The sequence below is a fragment of the Dermatophagoides farinae genome, chromosome 9 (genome assembly GCF_024713945.1).
Source record: "Dermatophagoides farinae isolate YC_2012a chromosome 9, ASM2471394v1, whole genome shotgun sequence".
NCBI classification, from domain to species: domain Eukaryota; kingdom Metazoa; phylum Arthropoda; class Arachnida; order Sarcoptiformes; family Pyroglyphidae; genus Dermatophagoides; species Dermatophagoides farinae.
The window spans coordinates 256,171-279,892 of record NC_134685.1 but is presented as its reverse complement, the minus strand read 5'-3'; the positions used below and the strand labels follow the sequence as shown (position 1 = coordinate 279,892).

General features: G+C 30.9%; 2 protein-coding genes across 5 annotated transcripts in view; one reads left to right on the top strand and one right to left on the bottom strand.

The window, feature by feature from the left end:
- Positions 1-588: 588 nt before the first annotated feature.
- Positions 589-10,602, top strand: LOC124497453 (uncharacterized). Of its 4 annotated transcripts, XM_075734006.1 has the most exons (21): positions 589-2,052; positions 2,118-2,295; positions 2,362-2,413; positions 2,508-3,146; positions 3,213-3,258; positions 3,326-3,651; positions 3,741-4,398; positions 4,955-5,433; positions 5,507-5,605; positions 5,663-6,713; positions 6,780-6,880; positions 6,954-7,111; positions 7,182-7,661; positions 7,740-7,968; positions 8,047-8,187; positions 8,257-8,344; positions 8,409-8,531; positions 8,599-9,719; positions 9,851-9,943; positions 10,190-10,369; positions 10,489-10,602. In XM_075734006.1, exons 2-18 carry the CDS (start codon positions 2,219-2,221, stop codon positions 8,742-8,744), a joined length of 4,893 nt encoding a protein of 1,630 aa, XP_075590121.1. In that variant the 5' UTR covers positions 589-2,052; positions 2,118-2,218; the 3' UTR covers positions 8,745-9,719; positions 9,851-9,943; positions 10,190-10,369; positions 10,489-10,602. The 4 variants fall into 4 exon arrangements, with proteins under 4 accessions (XP_075590121.1, XP_046917064.2, XP_046917063.2 ...); XM_047061108.2 differs by having other exon boundaries at positions 8,599-8,879; positions 10,190-10,602; XM_047061107.2 differs by having other exon boundaries at positions 8,599-9,092; positions 10,190-10,602.
- Positions 10,603-10,657: 55 nt separating this feature from the next.
- Positions 10,658-23,722, bottom strand: part of LOC124497452 (cell adhesion molecule Dscam1) — a 43,805-nt gene continuing 30,740 nt past the window's right edge. Inside the window, exons 7-15 of the mRNA XM_047061106.2 lie at positions 16,702-17,135; positions 16,334-16,641; positions 15,590-16,263; positions 15,132-15,510; positions 14,700-15,066; positions 12,849-13,660; positions 12,361-12,691; positions 11,981-12,301; positions 10,658-11,916 (exon numbers count right to left, since the gene is read on the bottom strand). Of these exons, the coding sequence (XP_046917062.2) occupies positions 10,916-11,916; positions 11,981-12,301; positions 12,361-12,691; positions 12,849-13,660; positions 14,700-15,066; positions 15,132-15,510; positions 15,590-16,263; positions 16,334-16,641; positions 16,702-17,135 (4,627 nt within the window). The 3' untranslated portion in view covers positions 10,658-10,915. The remainder of the gene's footprint in view (positions 11,917-11,980; positions 12,302-12,360; positions 12,692-12,848; positions 13,661-14,699; positions 15,067-15,131; positions 15,511-15,589; positions 16,264-16,333; positions 16,642-16,701; positions 17,136-23,722) is intronic.

Here is a 23,722-nt window from a genome sequence, read left to right as displayed (position 1 = left end):
GTAGTATTGATTGATTTTTTGAGATGAAAAAAAAAATCATTAATCCGTACATCACTCTATATAAAAATACATTGAAATAGAAGGTAAATTTTCAGTAAGACTTCGCTTTTGCTTCACATTTAAAATTAATATAAAAAAAATTAACGCCGGATTAAGTGGATGTTTGTAAGTACTGTACATTGAAAATTGGAAAAAACGTTGGTTATTATAGAATTAAGATGATAAAAATAGGAATCAGACAAAAAAAAAGGAATTACCTGTCGTATCGATAGTTTCGTTCATCATCATCATCATCGTGCACACACACGCACAAATTGGGGTTGTGTATATTTGCGGCCGCCATTTGATCATAATGAAAAATATCGATTGATGTTGGTAGTTGTAGTAGTTGGTAGTGGTATAGTTTCACAAGCCGGCATCTATTTCATCATATCACATATCTTAGCTTCTGGCCGATAGGCGTGTGTGAGTTTATTCTTTCAAACATAAATGCTACTACCCCACATTTTGTATTTTCAGAAATGAAACAAATCAACAACGACAAAAAAAACATGAATTGATGTTGGTAGTTGTAGTAGTGGTAGCAGTCAAACGTTTACAACGTTGATATATTTTATAATTTTATATGCTACGTGTGCCTTTCATATGCATGAACTCTACAAACTTGTAATATACGCGATAGAGGGAGCTTACTACAAACGCATAAGAATAATTTCATCCTCCTCACACTCAATGAGCAATACAACAATAATTAATACTACTACCATAAACAGTATATGTATATGTGTGTATGTACGTTCGAATTGATTATTAAAACAGCATTGCCACATTTTCACCAAAAAAAAAAAAAAAAAAAAATCTCACATCCACGACGAAACAAAAAAAAATCTTAGAAAAAGTGTGTAAAAAAAAACTGGGAACATCAATTCTTGCATTTTTTTTGAAGTGAATTTTTATATTTATCTTAATATATATAATATATTTATTAATTAAACTGAAAACTTTGTTTTCAAAGTGTAAAAAAAGTTTATTGTTTTTTTTTTCATTTGATGTGAAAATAAGCTCAAATAAAAAAAAAAAGAAAATTATCGATAATATTTTGAAATTGAATCCTCAAATTCGATCAATTACTTGTGTGTTTGTCCTCAACATTTTTCAACTAAAGAATTCGATTTCCACACACACACACACACACACATACACACGTTAACATACATCATCTGTTGATATATTTATATAATTAGAACGGAAACCAATAAAATTTCCGTTTCAATTTTTTTTTCGTTAATCAATCCATCATTCAATCTGTATTTGCACACACAACCACACAACCACACACCCATCATCATCATTATCAAATCCACCCACTTGTTTTATCAAAAATTTTCATTATGATTATGTTTATACATTTTGTGTGTGTATGAGCTTGAAATATTTGAGAATTTTTTTTTTGTAGGAAAACAAAACAAAAATTCAATTTTGACCCTCAGCCATTTTCACACACACACACATTATAATTTGTGCGTGTTTTTTAATTGTTTTTTTTTTGCAAATGCATGTGACTCATCCATGACTACAAATTCAATCTTTGAATGTGACTGCAGTTTTTCCGTGTGTGTGCTTGTGACTAAATAGTTCGAATTATAATCGTCGATTGATTGATTATTGAATTCTTGAAGATTTTTTTCTTGGATGAAAAAAAAACCTATTTTTTCTAATTTATTGGTTATATATATCCATTATCAAGAATCTTTTCTTCTCAAATATTCGAAGATTGTAAATATTTTTTTTGTTTGTTTTTTTTTTTTGCTGTTCAACCGGTTAAAGAATATAACGTGTTTCTTCTCTTCAGCTTCTTCTCAAAGCCATTTTTGTCTTGGTTTTTGTTTTCTTGATTGTGAAAATTTATTTTTTCAAATCTTTACACACACACACACCGCAATTGATCAATTTTTTTTCTCTGAGCTTCTGATAATTTTTTCCAATTTACAAATTTTTTTTTTTGGAAAATAATTTACTCACACATTTTCACTGTTTGGTGAAGAAAAATCGGTAACTGAATCTTGAATTGTATTTTTTTCAACAAATTTTTAATTTCTCTTTTTAATCCTTGATAGAATATAGAATCTACTACAAGCAAAAAGAAGAATAGGATTGATTGGTTTTTTTCTCTTATAAATATTATTCAAATGATTGATGATAATATAAATGAATAATAATGAATAGTAACCAAAAATCCATATCAAAACATCGTACCGGTGGTGGTGGTGGTGGCGGCAGTGGCCAATCACAAGGGTAAATTATTATTATCAACTGATTATGATGAATTGATTGATTTTGTCTATGTTTTTTTTTATAAAGTAATCAACGTGGTGATTACCAACGATCCAATCAAGATCGCTATCAATCACACGTAAGTATTATATATTTTGATTTAAAGTTTCAATTTCACTTAATTTCGTTCCATTTTTCAAAACAATCAAATCAAATAAATAAATAAACTATAGGCAATTCGATCAAATAATTCAAATGTAACACAAGCTTGTATAAATGCTGTTGCTATAAATCCAGCAGCCGCAATGAATCAAACACAATTGATTCGTAATTATAATACAAATCAACAAACACAACCTGCATTGATTGGTCATCAACCAGCAAGCATACAGATGGCTCATCTGAATCCGCAACAACAACAACAGCAGCAGCAGCCAACTGGTGGTGGTGGTGGTGGTGGTGTTCCAACAGTGGTATCATCACAACAAGCAATGTCTGGCATGATAAATGCAGCAGCAGTTGCAGCCGTTGCACAACAACGGTTTCAAACATTTACGGCACAAGCACCACAACAACAACAGCAGCGTATACCAACGAATCATCAGAATTCTATTCGCCCATCATATAATCATCCAATGCGTGCTGGTAGCGGTGGCGGCGGAAATAATGCTGGAAATATACCTAATCATCATCACAATAATATACAATCATATGCGGCAATTCCGGCTACAGCAGCTGCTGCTACGATTCCAAATTATGTTTCATATGCACCGAACCAATCCTATGGTTATCATCATCATCCTCATCATCATCATCCTGGAACATTTCATCCGAATCAGTTTTCTATACAGAATCCTGTTCATCATCAACAAGTAAGTATTTGGGTTTTTTTCTTTATAAAATATTTAATCAATTGTTGCTTGCTGTTTTTCTTTCAGATGACCTACGGATATCATCATCAGCCTATGTTTTTTTTACCCGATTGTATGTATTTGAAATTTGTTTTTTGAATTTTTCTTAAATTTATACTCAAATAATTATTATTAATTAGATGCAAGATTTCCATATCAATTGCCGGCCAACATGCAAACAAATGCAGCAGCTGCTGCTGCCGATTTAAATAATCAGCAATCGGCTGGTACATCATATAAACCAAATGATGTTCAACATCATCAACAACAGCAGCAGCCTCAACAACAACAACAACAGCCGGGTACTACCGGTCAACAGCCACAATCACAACATCAACAGCCACAGATATCTATGCCAATACAGCCACAGCCAATTAAACACCAACGTGAAAAGAAACCATTAGAAATATATGATGATAATGGTGTTAGAATTGATCTGAGTCAATTGGCATCCTTGGCGAAAAATGTTTGTATTTTTTTTTTTTTTTTTTGAAATTTTCACATGATAATCTATTCTATTATGACGCTTTCATTGATTTATTTCGATAATAATAGAAACCGACTACGAATATTACGTTGAGTAATAATAATGATAATATTCCTAATGTTGAGAATCAATCAAAAACGGAAAAGAATGTTGAAAATACAACGAGAATAAAAACGGAATTTAACGGTCCTGTTAAAAATGATGGCACAAAATTGCAAAATACCGATGACAAAACTATCGATAAATCCAATAATGGATCTATCGATGTTAATGACGAAAGTAAAAGTGATGATAATTCTGTATCATCAGCTGTTAATGATAAACCGAATGAATCGCAACAACAACAAACAACGCCAATTACATCATCTGAATCATCATCAGCTGATGGTCATCCGAAATTATCCTGTGATATGAATAATGAAATGACGATACCAACTACAACATCAACTGCTGATTTATCACCATCATCAATTAGTAATAGTGATCCGAAACAATCGAAAATTAATGATGATGGCCAAATTATTGATGAAATAACTGCTAAAGTTGATAAATTGGCAATGAATAATAATGATGATAATTCAACAACATCAACAATAGATGGTGATTTTGTTAAAGTTACTGGTGATGGTGATACTGTCGTTGTTGATGCTAATGCTGCTGCATCTGTCATCGATGGCGCAGATGATGGTAAAGAATCTTTAGAAATGAATTCTACTACTTTACGTGGTTCGTATTTTGTTTCTTTTCATTTAACAGTGTACTGGGAGAATGAGATAGAGAATTTCATCATCGACAAAATAATATTATATTCATGCAATGAAATCGAAGATGCGCGACTATTTTAGTGTATACATGTGTGCGTATTTGTCTGTATTGTAAGGAAACCTTGTTGTTTCTTTCCATTCTTCATTCCTCATCATCTTTTCGTTTTTTTTTCGTCTTTACTAAATTTAGTTTTGTTTTTTGCATTTTTATATATTCAGAATGAAATCATTCTCTCATATTGATGATTAGGTTAAGTGTTTTAGTTTTTTTTAACTTTTGAAAAACGTGTGTGTGTTTGTATGTGTTGATTGGTGTAACATTTTTTCATTTTTTGGTCAAATTCAACAACATTGAAAAAAATGCGCTGTTTTTGATTTTGTTTTTTTTTTAAGCAATTCCATTCTCTGATAATAATTCCATTTTCAAACACAAAAAATAATGATAATGAAATAGGCATGAATATTTCTTTTAAATTTTTGCAATTTTTTTTATTTTGGTTCATCGTTTGTTTTTTTAGATGAAAACAAAAAATCATCTACCGTCGCCCATTTAACAAAAGGTGAAGAATCAATTTCAATTCAACAAACATCCACAACTACAACTGGTGATATGGAAAGTAGTTTTGAAATTATTGATCATATTACATCTGATCTTTCAATACCAACTACCACGACGAAGACTGTTACTGCTGCTGCTGGTGCTGCTGCTGTAGATTTAGTCAATCATGATCGTGATAGCCGAAATGCTACACCTGAACCTCCGTCTAATGTTGTTGAATCACCATCCAAATTGAGACAGAAACCAGCAACTACTTTTGGTATTGGCGGCAATAATGATAATGTTGTTGCTGCTGTTGAAAATACAGCCAATAACAATTCAATAGTGATTGATTCACGGCAATATTCACGTGATGCATTATTGAAATTGCGGTCAAATGCAACCGAATTGGATCTAACACATTCAAATCAGGAAAATGTACACGATATTATTCGTAAGGTATGTGTTAATGTTTTGTTGTTTTTTCTTTTATTTTTAAATTATGTACGTTATATACTTTTTTTGAAAAAAGACTTCTCCAAATATACAAACCGATTCATTGCTTCCATTATATGCTCGACAAAATCGTCCAATGAATGATAATACATTACAATTTCGCAATAAATCCATGGTATGTTAAATTGATTTTGATTTATTGAATTTATCTTACTATGTGTGTGATATATAGGTACAACCATCAAGACGGCCATCACAACCATCAAGACATTATTCCGAACAAAAATCACGGAAAATTTTTTCCACATCATTGTATTCGGATTATCCACATAATTCGGATGAATGGCGTCCAGGTAAAATACAATCTGAGGATCCGAATGAGATTGAAACTGGAAATCTATTGAAAACTGTCCGTTCCATATTGAATAAATTGACGCCAGAAAATTATAAAACATTATTGGTACAATTTAAAGCACTGAAAATTGATACAAAAAATCGTCTTGTACGTGTTATCGATTTGATTTTTGATAAAGCCGTTGCTGAACCTGCATTTGTCGAACAATATGCCGGATTTTGTTCCGAATTAATACACATAAAAGTGAATGAAGAGAATGAAAACAATGAAATGGTACAAGTGAAATTTAAAAATCTGCTCATTTCAAAATGTCAACATACATTCTTTGAGGCTATGTATTCGCATATAACCGATCTAATACAAGAGGTTAAATCAACGGAAAATCAGGAAAAGTTGAAACAACTAGAAGAACAATTAGAAGAAGAAAAAATGCTTGCACGTAAACGATCGGTTGGTAATATCAAATTGATTTCCGAACTATTCAAGCTAAACATGTTGAATGCATCAATTATGTTCGCTTGTTTTACTTATTTATTGAAGAATTTTGTTGAATATAATCATGAAGAATATATTGAATGTCTTTGTGCCTTGATCACTAATATTGGTAGAACATTAACGGATCAGATAAGAATGAAATTTCAAGATCACATTCCAAAATTTGACACTTTATTCAATCAATTGGAAAAGATATATAATGAAGAATCCGAAACAAAAGTCTCTCCAAGAATTCGTTTTATGATTTTGGATCTATTAGAATTACGTAAAAATAAATGGATACCACGTCGTAAAAAGGAAGGACCGAAATTAATATCACAGGTACATGCCGATATGGAAATGCAACAACGAATGAAAAATGAATCAGCAAATGAAATGAAAAAACGACAGAAACAACAACAGCATCAACAACATTATCAACATCAAAATAATGGTAAATATTTTTTGCGAAAAAAATATCACTAATGTTTCCCTATCTGATTTTGATGATGATGGATAGCTCAAAATAACGATGAATGGCAACAGGTAAATAAACGTAAATCACAACATATGAATGCCCCGATGAAAAGTTTTAATTTTTCTGTTTTAAAAAATATAACGGTAAGTTTCTTGGTTATGGCCTTAATCTGTATTTTATAGTTGAATATTTTTTTCTATTTGTATGTTTTTTTAGAGTTCAAGTGCATCGAAAAATGAATCTGGATCATCATCTGGATTTTCCATGTTTACATCCGGTAGTCATGGTGGTTCAAATTCGGGTTCACAGAGTCGTTCATCATCGACAAATTATGATAATAAAAATTTTGGTTCGTCCAATGATAAAAATCAACGGTATGTTGTTTTTGTTTTAAAGTCGTGATGTGTTTTTGGTTATTTTCTGATATTTCTTTCCTTATTATAGTACCTTCCATGATAGCCTAAATGCAAAGAATTATCCGCAACGTGGCCGTGATGAACGTAAAGTATCAGATGTAACAAATTATCGTCAGATGGATAAACATCATCGTAGTGATAGTCAACAATCGTTGAAATCATCATCATCGATAACAGCCAATTTGTCGCCAACTCCTCGATCAGATTCGATGGATAATTTACGATCATCATCTGCTGCTTCTGCTGTACCGGTATTGAATCCAATGGAATTTCAGGAACGCATTTCAGATGCATTGAAAGAATATTTAAAAAAACAAGATTTTGAGGAATTTTATAAAGATGTTCAATCGTTTTGCTCAAAAACAAAATGTGCCGATTTTATTTCGGAATCAATAGTGTTATCACTTGATAAAACTAGTCAAGAATATAATCCACGTGAAAGATTTGGACAATTTTTGGGACAATTTTTTTGTTCATCATTCTGTGAGTGTTCAGATATTTTTGAAAGGTTTGTTTTTTCGTTTTCTTTGTTGAATCTATGATATAATCTAATCTAATAATAATATATATTGTCCACCACAAACAGCCTAAAAGCCGTTTTCGCTCAATACGAAGATTTGAAAATAGATTTACCAAAATTTTTTCAATTTGTTGCCGAAGTAATTGCTTATGCAACATTGATTGTTTATGAAAAAGGTTCATCAGCAGCAACAAAGAATGATATAATGAAAGCTGTTGTAAAAGCATATAATGAAATTAGTGGCAGTGAAAGTGCCTTGTTTCGTGATAGTCTATTAAAATCAATTGAACAAAAGGTATGCGTAGTGTGAATCCGAAATGAATCAGCCATTAAACGATAACTAATAATTGTTTCTTTCTATTTTAATTTTTAGAATAAAAAATGTTTTGAAGAAATAAGGCCATATTTTCATTCAACACAACAGGCTGAATTAGATAAATATGATAAATTAGATGATATAATTGATCAATATATGGTTACGGCCGATTTGGATCAATTAAAATCACAGATAAAGGTAATGGGTTTGTTTTGTCTCTGAATGGATTTAATATTTCTTTTTTTTTTATTTTGTTTTGAAATTTAGGAAAATTTTTCCCAAAATGAAACCGATGAAGATTTTAAATGTGCCTTATATTATAAACTTTTATATGCATGTTTCAAAACACATAATGGTAATTTTTATTATTGAAAGTTTTTATTCATTTTTTAATCGATTTGTTATGTTTTTTTTCACAGCAACATCTACAAAATGGGATAGAATCAAAAATCTCATAGAATCATTTGTTAATGATAAAAATGATGAAATTTTATTTCTAATCAAATGTACAGCATTATTCGAAGAATTAAATCAACCACAACGTAAGCATAAATTTATTATTGACAAAATCATTAATCAATATTATTTCTTATTATTATTTTATTATAGAATTATTACCTGAGATATTTATTTATCTACGTGATAATAAATTGATTCAAAATGAATCGTTTTATCAATGGAAAGTACACAGGAAAACGAAAGCAATTGCCTTTATGACTGTAAAAAGGTTTATCGAGAATTTAGATAAAAAATGATTGTGACATGTACGCAACAACAACAAGAAATAAACAAACAGCAATCGTCCATCATTATCTTCATTATTTTTTTATCAAATCTCTCGCCATCTTCGCCAATCAACAATTGGCATTTAGTTCAACAACAATTGTATTGTATGTGTTGGTGTATTTGATTTTTTTTCGCTATTTTCTTAAACATATGGCTCTTTGACATTATTCACGAACATCATGTATACCATCAATCAATGTTGTTGCAGATTATGCTGATTTGTTTTACAAGAAAATATTTTCGTTTTTTACTAAGCATCGATTAGCTGCAAGATGAAGAGGATGGTAGTTACATATAATAATAACATATATATAGAAGTATGTGTATTTTGCATTCACATCAGGCAATTTTTCATCGATTCACCTCCCCTGGCTACCACCATTTTTATAATAAGTAGTAGTTTTTTTCAATTATAATGTTTAGAATGATATTTTTTTTTCTTTTTCCAATTCGTATGCAATCACACACACACATATACTATATATATGTAGGTTTTTTTGTTAGTTTTTTTTAGAAAAAATTATCGAATAAATTGAAACATGCCTGCCTACCTTGACATCTACACACACACACACCCACACAAATTTAATCAGTCAATCAATCGATGATGATGACGATGATGAAATGTCAAAGAGCTATTAATTTTTTTTACCTTTTTCTCAATATTATTATTCTAATTATATATTAAGATTATTATTATTATTATAAAATATAATTATTCATTTTTTACTATAATCATTTGAATGTGATATGCTTGAAATTTTTTCAAAACAGGAAGAAAAAACATTTACAAATAGAATGTTTTATTCGTTTCATCTCTCTTTTATCTTATTAGTAATTTATAATTTATTTGATTTGATTGATTTTTTTTGATTAACCACATTTCCCTATAGTTGTCCATGTTGTTTGGTTTTCTCTCTCTCTCTCCCGTTCTCTCTATCTCTGTGTGTATCAAAATAATCTAAATTTTTCTTTTTTTTTGTTTCATTCTCTTTATTTTTCTTTTCTAAAATTCTTGTTTTTATGTGTTTGTGTTTGTGTTTGTGTATGTATGTATGTATCATCGATCAAATAGTTTCTACACATCCACAACAATCCATATATAGATTCCGTTCTATAAAAAAAAGAAGCAAATAAATTCCATCTCATGTAATTGGCCTAAAATTTGGTAAGTTTTTCTAATAAAATTTTAATAAATGCAGAGAAAAAATAGATGATGAAATTTTTTTTTATCGTTCAAATCATATCCATATATATCGATGATGACAATGTTGAATTCCTCGTTTCTGATTATTCATTTTTTCTCTATTTTTGTTTATCTACAATCCAATGATTTTTGACAATGAAAATTAATCCAAAAATTTTCAATTTTTTTTTCTTTCTTTGTTTTCATCAACCTTGTTGTTTGTTGCAGCCATATCAGCATCAAATATACCAGAATTTTTTACATAGCATAAATATGGCCAATCATTTTATTCATATTTGCCGCTGATGCCGATATCACTGATAATGATGACTATTCTTAAATTTTGGATCGTTTTATTTCGAAATTAAAAAAAATTGCCGCCTCAAATGATGACCGATGATGAGAGATGTGATTTTTATTTTATATAATTATTAATCTTTGTAAAATTTAACTTTTTTTTCTTTTTCTCTTTCTATATATATCTCTTCATTTTTCTCTTTTCTCATTCTTCTTTTTTCTTTGTCAAGACATAAGTGTCACTTATTTTTAAGGAAATTTTTAATAATAATAATAATGATGATGATGATGATGATGAATAATATCCGAATGGATCAAATTAAAAATGAAGAAATGCAAAAAAATATTTCTCCCGACTATTTTTTATGATATGAGTATAAAGAGTTAGAAAATCAATCATTACCCATTATGATTTGTTTTTTATTTTTTACATGATAATAATATGATACATCCAAAGCAACAATAAGGTAAATTGAAATATTTTCAAATGTTTCAAAAAAAATTTTTCATATTTATAAATGGCAGTGTTGATATTGATAATGACGACGATGATGATATTAATCACCCAAAATAAAAGGTGGACGGATATTCAGATACGAACCACCACAGAGCAAACTAGAATAAAAACATACCCACCACAAGGGTTGAAATTGAAATTTACAAATGGGTATTGTTTATATTATTATTGCTGTTGTGATTGAGTAAGGCACAATTAAATTGGTCATTCATTGATTGGCTATTATTATTGGGACCTTGTTGTGATACGATTAATGTAGCCGTGGATATCATTGATGATTGATCCAACAATGATGATGATGGATCATGCTGTTGTTGTTGATTGTGATTTGTGGCCGTGGATATCATATCGGTTGCAGCCATAATTAATCTAGGCTGTGCATATGTCGATGATGATAATGATAATGATGATTGTGGTGGTGGTTGTTGCTGCTGGGATGGCAAACCAGACGATGATAATGGATGATGGCCAATGATAGCACCATTTGGTTCAGCATAGATATGATGATTACCGATACTACCACCACCAACAATACCATTATTGATTGTTACATGTGTGGTTGAACGAGGATTATTATTATTATTATTATTTTCACCACAAATAATCGTATGTTTCGAATTGATTGATGGTGAATAATGCATCAATGTTGATGTTGGATGATGATGATGGTGATGATGAATCATTGAAGATTTTGAATTATAAATATCATCAAATGGTTGCTGCATAGCTGCTGTTGTTGTTTGTGATACAACAGCCGCTTCTTGAGCTTTATTTTTGGGTGTTGAACAAAGCGTATGATAATCGACCATTGGATATGCAATCATTTCCGTGGCTGCTGTTAGATCATCTTTCGATCGTATTGATGGTGATCGAAGGTGAAGATTCTGCGAAGGTTGGGTCATACATTCACGTTCATGACGTAATAGTTCTTGTTTACGCATAAATGCAATCAATGTTGTCAATACAGCAACCAATACTATAACCGATATGATTATTGGCAACATTATCGTTACATTATGAAATGGAGCATTCGCTTGATATTCAAATGACGCAAGATCTGGTGGTGATAACCGAAATATCATTGTCGATGATGATAATGATGCATTTGATGTAGTGAAATTATAAATAGCTTCAGTCATGCCTAAACAATGTGTTTTTTTTTTTTGTTAAATTATTATAATTCACAAATAAAATAATAAACAAACCTGCTGTTGATGCTGCAATCACTGAAAGAATGTAAATCTGATCCGATTCCAAATTATTTATCGTAAATGTTGATGATCGATGTGGTTGTTGTTGTTGATGATGATGATGATGATGTAGAGGATCATAACGTATTGTACCAATATTTTTCCAATGTTTGTGGCGATGTTGTCGATATTTTATTGTAAAATTCTGTATCGGACAACCACCATCATGCCAGGAATCTAGATTCATTGTTATGGCTGTATCATTAACAGCGATGAATTCATCCAACGATGGTGAAATGGCAACCGTTCCTTTAGTTCGCGTAGTAATTATTTCACCTATGTATGAAATATTTCAAATTAAAATATGAAAAATTCGAATTCAAAAACGAAAAAACCTGTAGCAGTCGACTGTTGTTGTTGTTGTTGAGATGAAACATATGTCATATATAAAAGATATTTAGTTCCACATTTTAAATTCGTTTCAACGTGACGTCGTAATTGTCCAGGCAATTTTTTTTCTATCCATTTACCAGCCGAACCTTCTTCACTAATGTGTAATATAAAATCATTTCCATTGGCCAATGTGGATGATGACGTCGATGATGATGATGATGATGATGAATAGTCATCAATTTCCCAATGGAGCGTTATAGAATCAATATCCGTATTCAACACTTCCAAAACGATTGTATTTGATTTTTGAATATTCAATGTTCGTACTGTAATCTATATTTGCGTACCAAATAAACGATGATCAAGTTTTTTTTCGCATATGACAAACGATATAGATGGAAAATGGAAAAAAAACAGAAAACAAGAAAATCAAATTAGTCATGTCCAGATAGTTTTTTTTTGTTTTTGTTCCACCCACACACAAACTTACTTCATCGGATCGGGGACCAGCACCAGCCGTATTGAATGCTTGCACTACAATTGAATATAGCGTATGTTTCTTTAGATTTGTTAGATAAGCAATTTCATATGCACCATTATTCATCGATGTTTCAACTAGATTTGCTTCAACATTTTTATATGCATATTGTTCATTCATTGACAATGAATCGATTGATTGAACACGGCGGCTATTTGTACTACTACTAATACTTGTAACATCATTCGATATGATTCGATATCCAATATAATAGCCTTTAATTTGTCCAAATTGTAGATAATGATCTGGTGGTCTCCATTTCATTTTCAATGAATTTGATGATAATGGTTCAACACTAACATCCAAAGGTGGACCACCAGGCATTTCTTCCTGTGTTTTAAATGTTACAATTTGACTTGAATCACTTTTTCCAATAGAATTCTGTGCTTTCATCTGTAATTCATATGAACACCATGGATATAATTCACGCAGAATAAATGATTGTAAATTGGCATCATTTATATATAATTCTTTCCATGTTTGCCCATTTATATTGGTTGTTGTTGTTGCTGCTGCTGATGCTGATGCTGATGATGTTACATCATCAATCGTACGTTTATCGATTATCACTGTATTATCATTATTATTATTAATCGACGATTGATGATTATGATGATGAAGATGATCATGAAAACATTTGGCCTTAAATTGTACAATAAAACCAATGATGGCACTATTACCAGCAAATGATGGTTTCCATTTAATCTTTACCGAACGGCTTGTTATTTCCGATACTGCTACATCACGCGGTGGTTCCGGTACCTCTATAATAATGATCGTGGTCCAATAAATGAGAAATTTTTTAAATCCATCCATAAAAAAGTCGAAAATAAAAATATAAAAAAAGTTAATTATCCAATGATGACAATTTCAATCATTAACTACTATTACGGTGAAAAACAAAACAAAAAATTCCAACACTGATTCGATGAATCAAAAATACAAAGTCAAAGAATGAGAATTAGTGAAAAAAAAACTTGTCTCACTTTTTTCCCACTCTTTTCGGGTAATTTTTCATTTCGAATATAAAGTGAAAACTTTTTCTTTATTTTTGCCGATCTCTCTATAATTCCATTGCATCGAATATAAAAACGAGAAATAGATAGAGAGAATTTTGTACTTGGTTAGAATTGGAAATGATGATGATTCTCTTTTTTTCTTTGGGATTTTTTTTCAAGAATCCTAAAAAACACCCACCACCACCACCACCACTTACCACACACATTCATATCTCTAAGCTCTAAATGTATAGAATTATAATTCTTTTTTTTTTATTCTTTCCTATTCTTATAGACATATAGGATGAAAAAGATATAAATTTCATTCTCTCGTTCTGTGTTTATATGTTTCGGCAGTTTTTTCTCTTTCATTGAATAAACTCATAGAAACTAACTAACCAACCACCGCCAGCACCGACAAAAAGCAGCTAGAATAATTGCTACTATTATTATTACTGATTACAGAGGACAATTTCCTTCAAGTCTCAATTTTATGATTAATGACAGTAATGTGTGTGTGTGTGTGTTTGTGTCTGTGGTAATGGTAATTAAGGGAATTGGCTTCAATTCTATAATCGTGGTCGCTGATGATGATGATTATCATTATTATGATGATGATCATCATCATAATAATAATGAGGATAAAGAGCACAGAATGTGATGGATAGCGGTTCATGAGAAAATGATAATGGTCTAATACAACTCAAACGCCTGAATGATTGACAATTTTACTTTTCGGGTTTTTTTTTCATCGTTGACAATTGTATGTTGGATTATTCTGAATTCTTGGTTAGCAAACACATACCTTGTACAATAAGTTGAATATTGCAGATATCTGTACCGTAAGGATTCGATATTGTACAGGTGAATAATGCTGAATCAAGACGATTTGTATCTAGGATTTCTAAATATGATATAATTGATGTTCGTGATTGACTTTGATCTTCTTTTATCACATAATGTTGATTTGATTGTTGCTGTGGTAATTGAATCGATTGCATATCACGTTTCCATTCAGCCATCAGGATTGGATCACCATCACTACGACATTGTAATATTGCTGTTTGACCTTTTATCACTGTTTCAGTGATGAATTTTTGTTCAACATGTGGTGGTTGTTGTACTTGTATTTGGATTACTTTACTTAGATCTGTACCAATACCGTTACTTATCTACGCAAAAGTATTCAGAAAAAAAAGAGAAAATCAATCCGGAAACACAAATGAAACAAACATACCTGACACATGTATAAACCTGTATCGGTAATTTCTGTTTCTTGAAGATATAAGGAACCATTACTAAATACTTGATAACGATAACTTGAAAGTATATCACGAAAATCATTGTTAGTTTTATGTTGTTGTTGTAGTTGTTGATCAAAATTATTAGTGTTTATCAATTCGTTATTGATGACATTCGAAGTAGATATAGTGGTCATAGCTTTTTTCCATACAATTTTTGGTTTTGGATAACCTTCGGCCTGACAATTAATGGTTAAACTGCGTCCCAATATGACCTGTACATTTTTTGGTTCATGTATCCATTTTGGCGGTACATTTACAATGATTTCAATTGTACTATTATCACTTGCATATGCATTACGTGCACGACATGTCCTATGTTGTTGTTGTTGTTGTCAAGAATAGAAATCAATTGAGTCCAACGAAAGTGAACAAAAATTGAATGAAAACATACCATTTATCTGAATCGGTAATGGCTACATTTTTAAATGTTAATAATGAATATTCATCACCATTCTGTATGGAAATCTGATCCGATGGTCTTACTGCTTTCATCATCATCGCCATACCACGAAACCATTCAATTTCAATTGGTTGATCACCTTCAATGACGGAACACATTAATTTTATACGATCACCTTGTTTTGTTTTCAAATGACCAGGTAAACTATGCCTATCAATTTTCGGTGCATAATGTACATTTAATTGCACATTTCCTTTCAGTAATGTAGAATGCTGTTGTTGTGAACGATGATTTCCTGATTGATCGATTCCGGTAGCAGTGGCGGTTGCTGTGTTGGCCATACGTACTGTACAGATATAATCACCAGAATCTTGAAATGAATGTGCCGATTCAATACGCAATATACCACCATAACCATCAATAATTGGTTCAATTGATTGTCGATGGTTTACCGGTAGAATGTTATTATTATGTTCCCATTGAATTGATTCCAATGGATAACCAATAATTGGACAACGTATTATAGCATCCATATTAGCTACAACGCTTACATTATGATGACGTTGATGATTCCAGAATGATGTACGAAGATTCGGACCACCATTCACTAATACTAAACCATCGAATGATGCTCTACCAACTTCATTTTCAGCTACACATGTATACTACGTTTGTATGTATGGAAGTAACAATCGGATTGAAAATAAATCATCCAAAATCATCATAATCACTTACTTGGCCACCATCGATCACCCGAATATTAGTGATATTAACAAAACTGACAACCTTTCCTTCATTTGTAACATGATCACCGGTACGAAATCTTGATAGATTTGGTGGTATTGGATGACCATCTAGATACCAACGTATCTGTGGCAATGGTGTTCCAATCACAACACAACGTATCGAAATAGCCGCATTTGATTCAACCACTTGTCTTTCAGAGAATGTTTCCAATAACATTGGTGCAACATCACCTAATTTTAATTCAACAATTGATTGTGATTCATCCTGTTCTGATTGTATCACACATTGATATGCACCTAATTGATATATCGAATAAATCAGGAAATTTTTGTTTTAGAAACTTTTCCACAACTTACCAACATCTTGTCGTCGTACAGCTGATATATGTAGTATATTTGGTTCAATCAACCGAATACGTTGATCACGGACATGTTCACGAAAAATATTGAGCATATTTTTACCATTAAAATACCATGATGGTTGACGATTAGGTGGACCACCGATTGCCGTACAATTGAATGTAATTGGACGACCTGCATCCACTTGTATTTGTTGTCTTGGTTCAATCATTACCTGTAAAGGTGATCGTACCTGTACACGAATCACTGCCTTTTCTTCGGCCAATGAATTATTTGCCATACAAATCCATTGACCATTATGTGAAGCTGTTGTTGGACGGAATATCATTCGATAACCGTTACCGGTATTGCCGCCACCACCACCATCATCAATATCGACATCATATAGATTGGCAGCCATATAAACACCAGTTTCCGTTTCACGGTACCATCTACATCACCGAAAAACGATTATAAATGTAAAATTAATTACACATTACACACACACACATCCGGATTGATTATCATATATAATGATGGGAGAGATTTAGAACAGATTATTTTTCGATTTCTCTTTTTGAATATCAATTTTTTTCGGGGGCTGATGGCAACGGGGGATAGATAATAATCATTATTTCCATATTAATTAATATTTTATCTTCTAAAAAACCAGTCAGGACGAAAAAATGTTAATTAAATGCATTTTATTCATTCCGGTTTTTGGGTTGTTGTTGTTGTTGTTGTTGCAACTGAAAGAAGAGAAAATGAAATTCACTTTTTTCCTTTGTCTCATCACATTACTGTGTGTGTAACGAAACACTGGAAAAAAGAATCCGGGATTCTTTTCTTGAGAGAAAATTCCGGAAACATTCTAACAACGAAAGAAAATTCAGTATAACCGAAAATGTCCGATTTAATCAAAATTTATTATACACAATGGACATTGTGTGTGTGTGTGTATATGTGTGGAATAATTCACTCTTTCTTTCTTTCATTCACATTAAGAAATGTCGTTATATTTGCCAAAGATTTGATTACCGGAAAAAACCGAGAAAAAAAACCACCTTGAATATAACTGAATGAAAAACGGCAAACGAAACCTGGAGAATATTATGAGCTCGACCTTATCAGAGTTGTATTTTTTTTCCATTTTTCATCGAAAATACCTTATACAGACAACGCGACAACAACAACTCTGTGCTGCTTATCATCTGTTTGCAAGATTTATATCTTTGTTTTGTTGTTGGTAATTTAGTTAATTTTCTAAAAATGGTTTTCAAACAGAAAAAAAAGTCAATGATCATTGATCATAAACAACCGTCATCGACTCATCGTCATCATGATGATCAGAATGCTCATTCAAAATAAATAAATGGACATATAACATGCATAATGTTTATATATTCTGTGGTTTTTTTTCTGGGTTGTCAGACAAACAAACAAACAAACAAAACACAATCACGATGATGATGATTGAACAGTATCGATTGTTTGTTTGTTTAAAAAAAAAATCTAACCAATAAGCATTATGTCGGGCTCTCGTTCTATTTCATAAATGTAAATGTCAGGTAATTTACATTAGTTTCTTGTAAGTTTGCGTGCAAGATATCAATGCTAGAATAACCATAATCATAATATGGGATATATTCATTGAGGATCATCTATGAAATGTTTGGATTGTGTGAATGAAAATTTTTTTTTCTTTCGATTTTGACAAGAGATCCGTAGCTAAAGATGATTTTGGTGTTTGTGAAGCTTTAGCATATTTGAAACAAATCCATTTTGATGTGATTTTTTTTTCTTTTTTACTGATTTCCGATTTAACATTTATCAATAATGTTCTCATTATCAGAGAAATAAACAAAAAAAACTGTTAATGTTTTCATCGGAAAAAAATGATTAAATTCATGATCCATTAAAACGTGGTTATGATGGCCAGTTTTCAGGCATCGTTCATTGTTTAATGAATGATAATGTGTGGTTCGGGTAAATAACCGAAAAAACCGAAAACAACAGTGATGGTATTAGTATGAAACTGTTCAAAAAGGTTTTTTCTTTTCTTTTCTGCATTAATTTGAATTTATATTTATGACCAAGAAAACAAACAAAAAAACAGTCAACAAATGTAGGAGGAGTTTGTGTGCGGAGGGGGAATCACACCCATCATCATCATCACTATACTGTTTGATAGAATTAAGGTATATAAAAAAAAATCAAAAAGGGAAAAAAGAAAAAACAAACCATCATCGACATTCATTTTCATCAGCAAAGAGAGAACGAGAGAGAGCATCATCAGTGAGATCAGAAAAGAAGCTAAGAAAATGACAATAATAATATGGGCACGCAATGTGTTATTTGACGACCATAGGCCATACACACAGGCACAAAGCCTGGATATATTTTATATGTAGAGTTTATGATGATGATGATAGCTAATAAATTAGTGCGTCTATGGCATGGTTTTTGGCTGTTTTATTTTCTTTTCTTTTCTTTTGGGTTTTTTTTATTTATTTATTTACGTTGAGATGTGTACCTCGGATGTTCTATAGAAGAAAATTCGGGCATTTTCTTTTGGGTCCGATGATGACAAATTCGACATGTCATTTATTTTTATTTTTATTTTTTTTTGTCGGGATATTTTATTATTTGATATAAAATAGTGTTATTTTAATATAATATCATCAACTTCTTATATCGGATTAAATATCCCTATATATATGTACAACACCCACCCAGTGACCACCTATCGAAAATGAAAATTGCCATAAAAGAGAGAAAATTCTTTTAGCATTTAAAGTGTTGAATATCGCATGATGCAATGTGTGAGATGGATTTTTGATCCAAAATAAAAAAAAACAATCAATATACCAATAGATCATCATCATTAACACTATTATTACTCTGTTGTTGTTGGTCAAGAGAGATGGAGATTTTCTCTCCCTTTTTAACGATTCCTTTTTATTATAGTTTTTTTTTGTTTCATTGAAGAAAATGGTCCAGGATAATTCAATGTGAAAATGGCAATTTTTTATGTGCTGATTAACACCATTGAATCATTTGATCATCGAAACATACAGACAAAACGCCTTTTAAAGTTTAATTCCAAATGTTCCAAACGATTATTATTCGGTAATTCGATTATTATTGATCAATTTTTTCGCCTTTTCTACACCTTATGAAATGAATGATCTTTATTGAACACATTTGACCGAACCAAAAAAAAAACTGCAGAAACTTGAAGACAAAACCAGACAAAACAACTTGAAAAGCTTCACTCAATCCAAAATTAAGACCAACAAGCAAACAAAATAAAAATACGGCTTAATACGATCATGATTAAAGTTGACTTTTTTCCAGAAAAAAAAGAAAATTTCTTCATTTATCTAAAGGATGTTGTTGTGGAACATGTTTCTTCTTTTTCATTTAGGATAAGGACATCCACACACACACACACACACACATCCTCCAAAGAAAACATAATTCCTCAGTCTAGAAAGATAGAGAAATTAGTGTGGAATGAACAACAGCATCTTGACATCATTACAAAATGATGTCGAGTCATAAATAAATTAAAATTCAATTAATCCAGTGAATAACAACCAAAAAACAAAAACAAGAAAAGCTCTCGCAAATATACAAGCATATTTAAATGGGCAACAAAAAGAAACAAAGAGAGAGAATGAGAATGAGCGGAAAAAAACTCATCAACAACAAATCCAGGATGTAAAAGAAAATGATCAAGAATAACGACGACGAAAAACTCAAGAATCTAAAAAATAATAATAACACACCACTCACACACACACATATACACATCCATCATTGTTTAGTTTGTGGATGTTTCTTTTGAACAAAAAAAAATAACTAAAGAACCCAAGAATAAAAAAAAACAAAGAAAATGCTCATCTCCTGTGTACGATAATAATTTCATCACCATTGTTGATGATGACATAACATAACAAAACATGACATGACATGATTATCATTATTATTATCAAGCAAAACGAAACGAACGAAAAAAAATAGATCTCATGTCTTGTCACATCACATACAACATCATCCTGGATTCTTGATTAAGAATTTTAAGAAGAAGAAGAAGAAAAAAGAAGAGCGATACGATATAAAAGATAAAATGACAAGAACCTTTATATTCTTTGGGTCTTTTCTCATATACATTCATTATGATTATACATACATAATACACATGACATTGTCTAATGATAACAACAAAAAGGATAATATCATATCACATCCTGTGTGTGTATGTGAAAATAAGAATATTCCTCTCTTTTTTTTGTTTAAACTATGAGATGAATAAATGAATGGATAAGCTTAATCGCCTGTCATATGAGTTGTTCAAAAATTTTTTTTTTTTGTTTTGTTTCACGATGTCAACGAAAAAAGATTTTTTTTGATTCCAGAAACATAATGATGATGATGAATAGTGAAAAAGCACAAAAATAATTTATCGAACTTTTTTTTTTGCTTCCACGCTAATAAACGACGATGACGACAACAACAAACCCGAATCATTAGTGGCATCAAATATTTCCTTTTCACACACTATGTCAGTCATCGATAAAAATTTTGAATTGATGAATTGGATTGGTTTGGGATGAGTGGAGAATGTTATTATTGATTCGCTCTTGAAAGGAGTGTTTTTTTTCGCCAAAAAAAGTGTTAGAATCACTTTTGTTGTTTGGGTGTAATGATGATCATCTTTCATTTTTTTTTTCACAGCCGGGAAAGTTTTCTCGTAACAATCAATAAAAATGAATTCAAATCGTATCAATAATTTGAATGATTGTGAATATAATTGGCACATACAAAAGAAAAAACAAAGAAAAATCGGTTCCGCCGGAATAGAAATGACTAAACAAAAGAAAAATTTTCAAGTTCCTGATAACGATGTGATGACGACAATGATGATCAGGACAAATGATTGATCTAAAATGGTTGGTAACACACACACACACACACACACCAAGCGTTTATCATTGTAAAACTACCACTAATTATGATATTTTGGCAAAAGAAAAAGAAAATTTAAAAATTTTTTGAAAATCTCCCATGAGCAATGAGAGAAAAAAATGGGCGATAAATGATGTGAAAATGAAATATAAATCACCAAAATGAAAAAAAACTGAAACCAAGAGAAAAAAAAATTCAAGTAATTCGAGATGGATATAATTATCCATCATTATCATGGCTAATCAATTCTGAATATATCAGAGTGAGAGAATATTGAATAATCAAAAAAAAAAAATATATGTTTGCAGAAAAGAAAATGCTTCAAGGGTAATTTGAGACACACACTAGTTGTTGTTGTGTTGGCGGTAACTGTCAAGAGAAAATAATCCGAAACGAAAAAAAAACTGAGAAATGCAGAAAAACGATGCACATCATCTCGGATAACCGAGCGAGAGACAAAAACAGCCAGAATAGGAATATGAAACGAAATGAAATGAAATGAAATGACAACCATAGAGAGAAAAGAAGAATGAATAGAAAGCCATGGGTAATGGGTAATAAATCAAGCAAATAAAATAAAAAAAAAGAATCGGATACAACATGAATGATATATTCTGGATATCATCATCATCATCATCATCATAATCACTGCATATAAAACAGGCAGACAGACTGACGAAGAATTTCAAACTACAATATAATCATCACCATCATTATCATAGAATAGTTAGATAGAGAAAGAATCAAAATGCAAAATGTCAAAATCGGTCCAACAGAACAGTAACGAATTCAGTCGGCTGAATTCGTTTTCGAATGGGACGATTGCTTACGATTCTTTTTTTTTTAGTGACTAGTTTTTATTCTTTAGACTTGTGAATTGTTGGAAAAAGAGAGAGAGAGGAGAGAGAAATTTGACTAATAAATTCTTGAATTCTGAAAAATGAAATAAAAATCTTGTTTCCATCATCATCATCATTAAATGAGAGAGAAAGAGAGAGAGAGAGCCGAATGAAACATCATCATCCGATTGCAATTGAATTGAAGTTTTTTCTAACACATCTTTTTTCAGCAAAAAAAAGACATATTTTTTGGTTGCTCAATTCATTCATTCATTCATTCATTCATTCATTCATTTTTTTCGTTTGTCTCACTTGTATGTTTTTAATAAGAAACTCTCACTCGAATTTCTGTTCGTATTGAAGAAGAAAAAAAAATTTTTTTTCTTCATCGTGCTTGAATGCATTTCAATCATTCTTATTTCGTTTCAGAATCTCTCTCTCACTATATACCGAATTGAATGCTATGTGTCAATAATTCAAAATACGACGAAAAAAACAGAGAAAAAACTTATCGTTTTTCAATTTGTCGTCATCATCCACGACACATTGGATAGCACAACCACATTTTTTTTAAACTAAAAATTTTTCAATAGAAAAATTTGTGTGTGTATGTGTTTTGAAAAGAATTGAAAATGGATGGATTGAATTGGAATTTGTAGTTTTGTAGTAGTCTATGTGAATGGCAAGAAAGAAAGAAAATATGAAATGAATTTGTCTTTAAAAACTATTATTTTTTTTCTGTGACAATGTTATTTTGTCGATAATGATGATGATGATGATGATGAGTGACATTCAGACAATTGAATGAATTCTGGAACATTTGACATTTTTATAACAACAAAAAAAACCAGAATATACCGGCATTCTTCATTCTCCGGGAAAAAAAACTCAATCAATCAATATTGATGAAAATGAATAAATTTTTCAATTCAGATGACAAACAAAAAACAATTTTTTTGTTTGTTTGTTTGCAACTGATGACCATAATAATAAATTATATTAGTTGTCAATTATTGCGGACACAAAAATCGATTAGATTTTGAAATGAAATGAAAAGTAATGAAAGAAAAAAGGTAAAAATAAATAAATGTTTCCATTTCTCAAGTGTGTTTGTATGATGACACCTGGAAAAAAAACGGTTTGATATCTTATCGATGACACAAACTAAGATTGATTCGGCAAGTTTCTTTACGTGAAATAAATCATCACCACCGCATTGATATCTATAG

Excerpts from the sequence above, each read along its gene's own strand:
- LOC124497453 (XM_047061108.2), top strand. The coding sequence starts at position 2,219 with ATGAATAGTAACCAAAAATCCATATCAAAACATCGTACCGGTGGTGGT. Across the intron at positions 3,259-3,325 it reads TATGTTTTTTTTACCCGATT|ATGCAAGATTTCCATATCAA; the intron begins GTATGTATTTGA and ends ATTATTAATTAG. Across the intron at positions 6,881-6,953 it reads CTGTTTTAAAAAATATAACG|AGTTCAAGTGCATCGAAAAA; the intron begins GTAAGTTTCTTG and ends ATGTTTTTTTAG.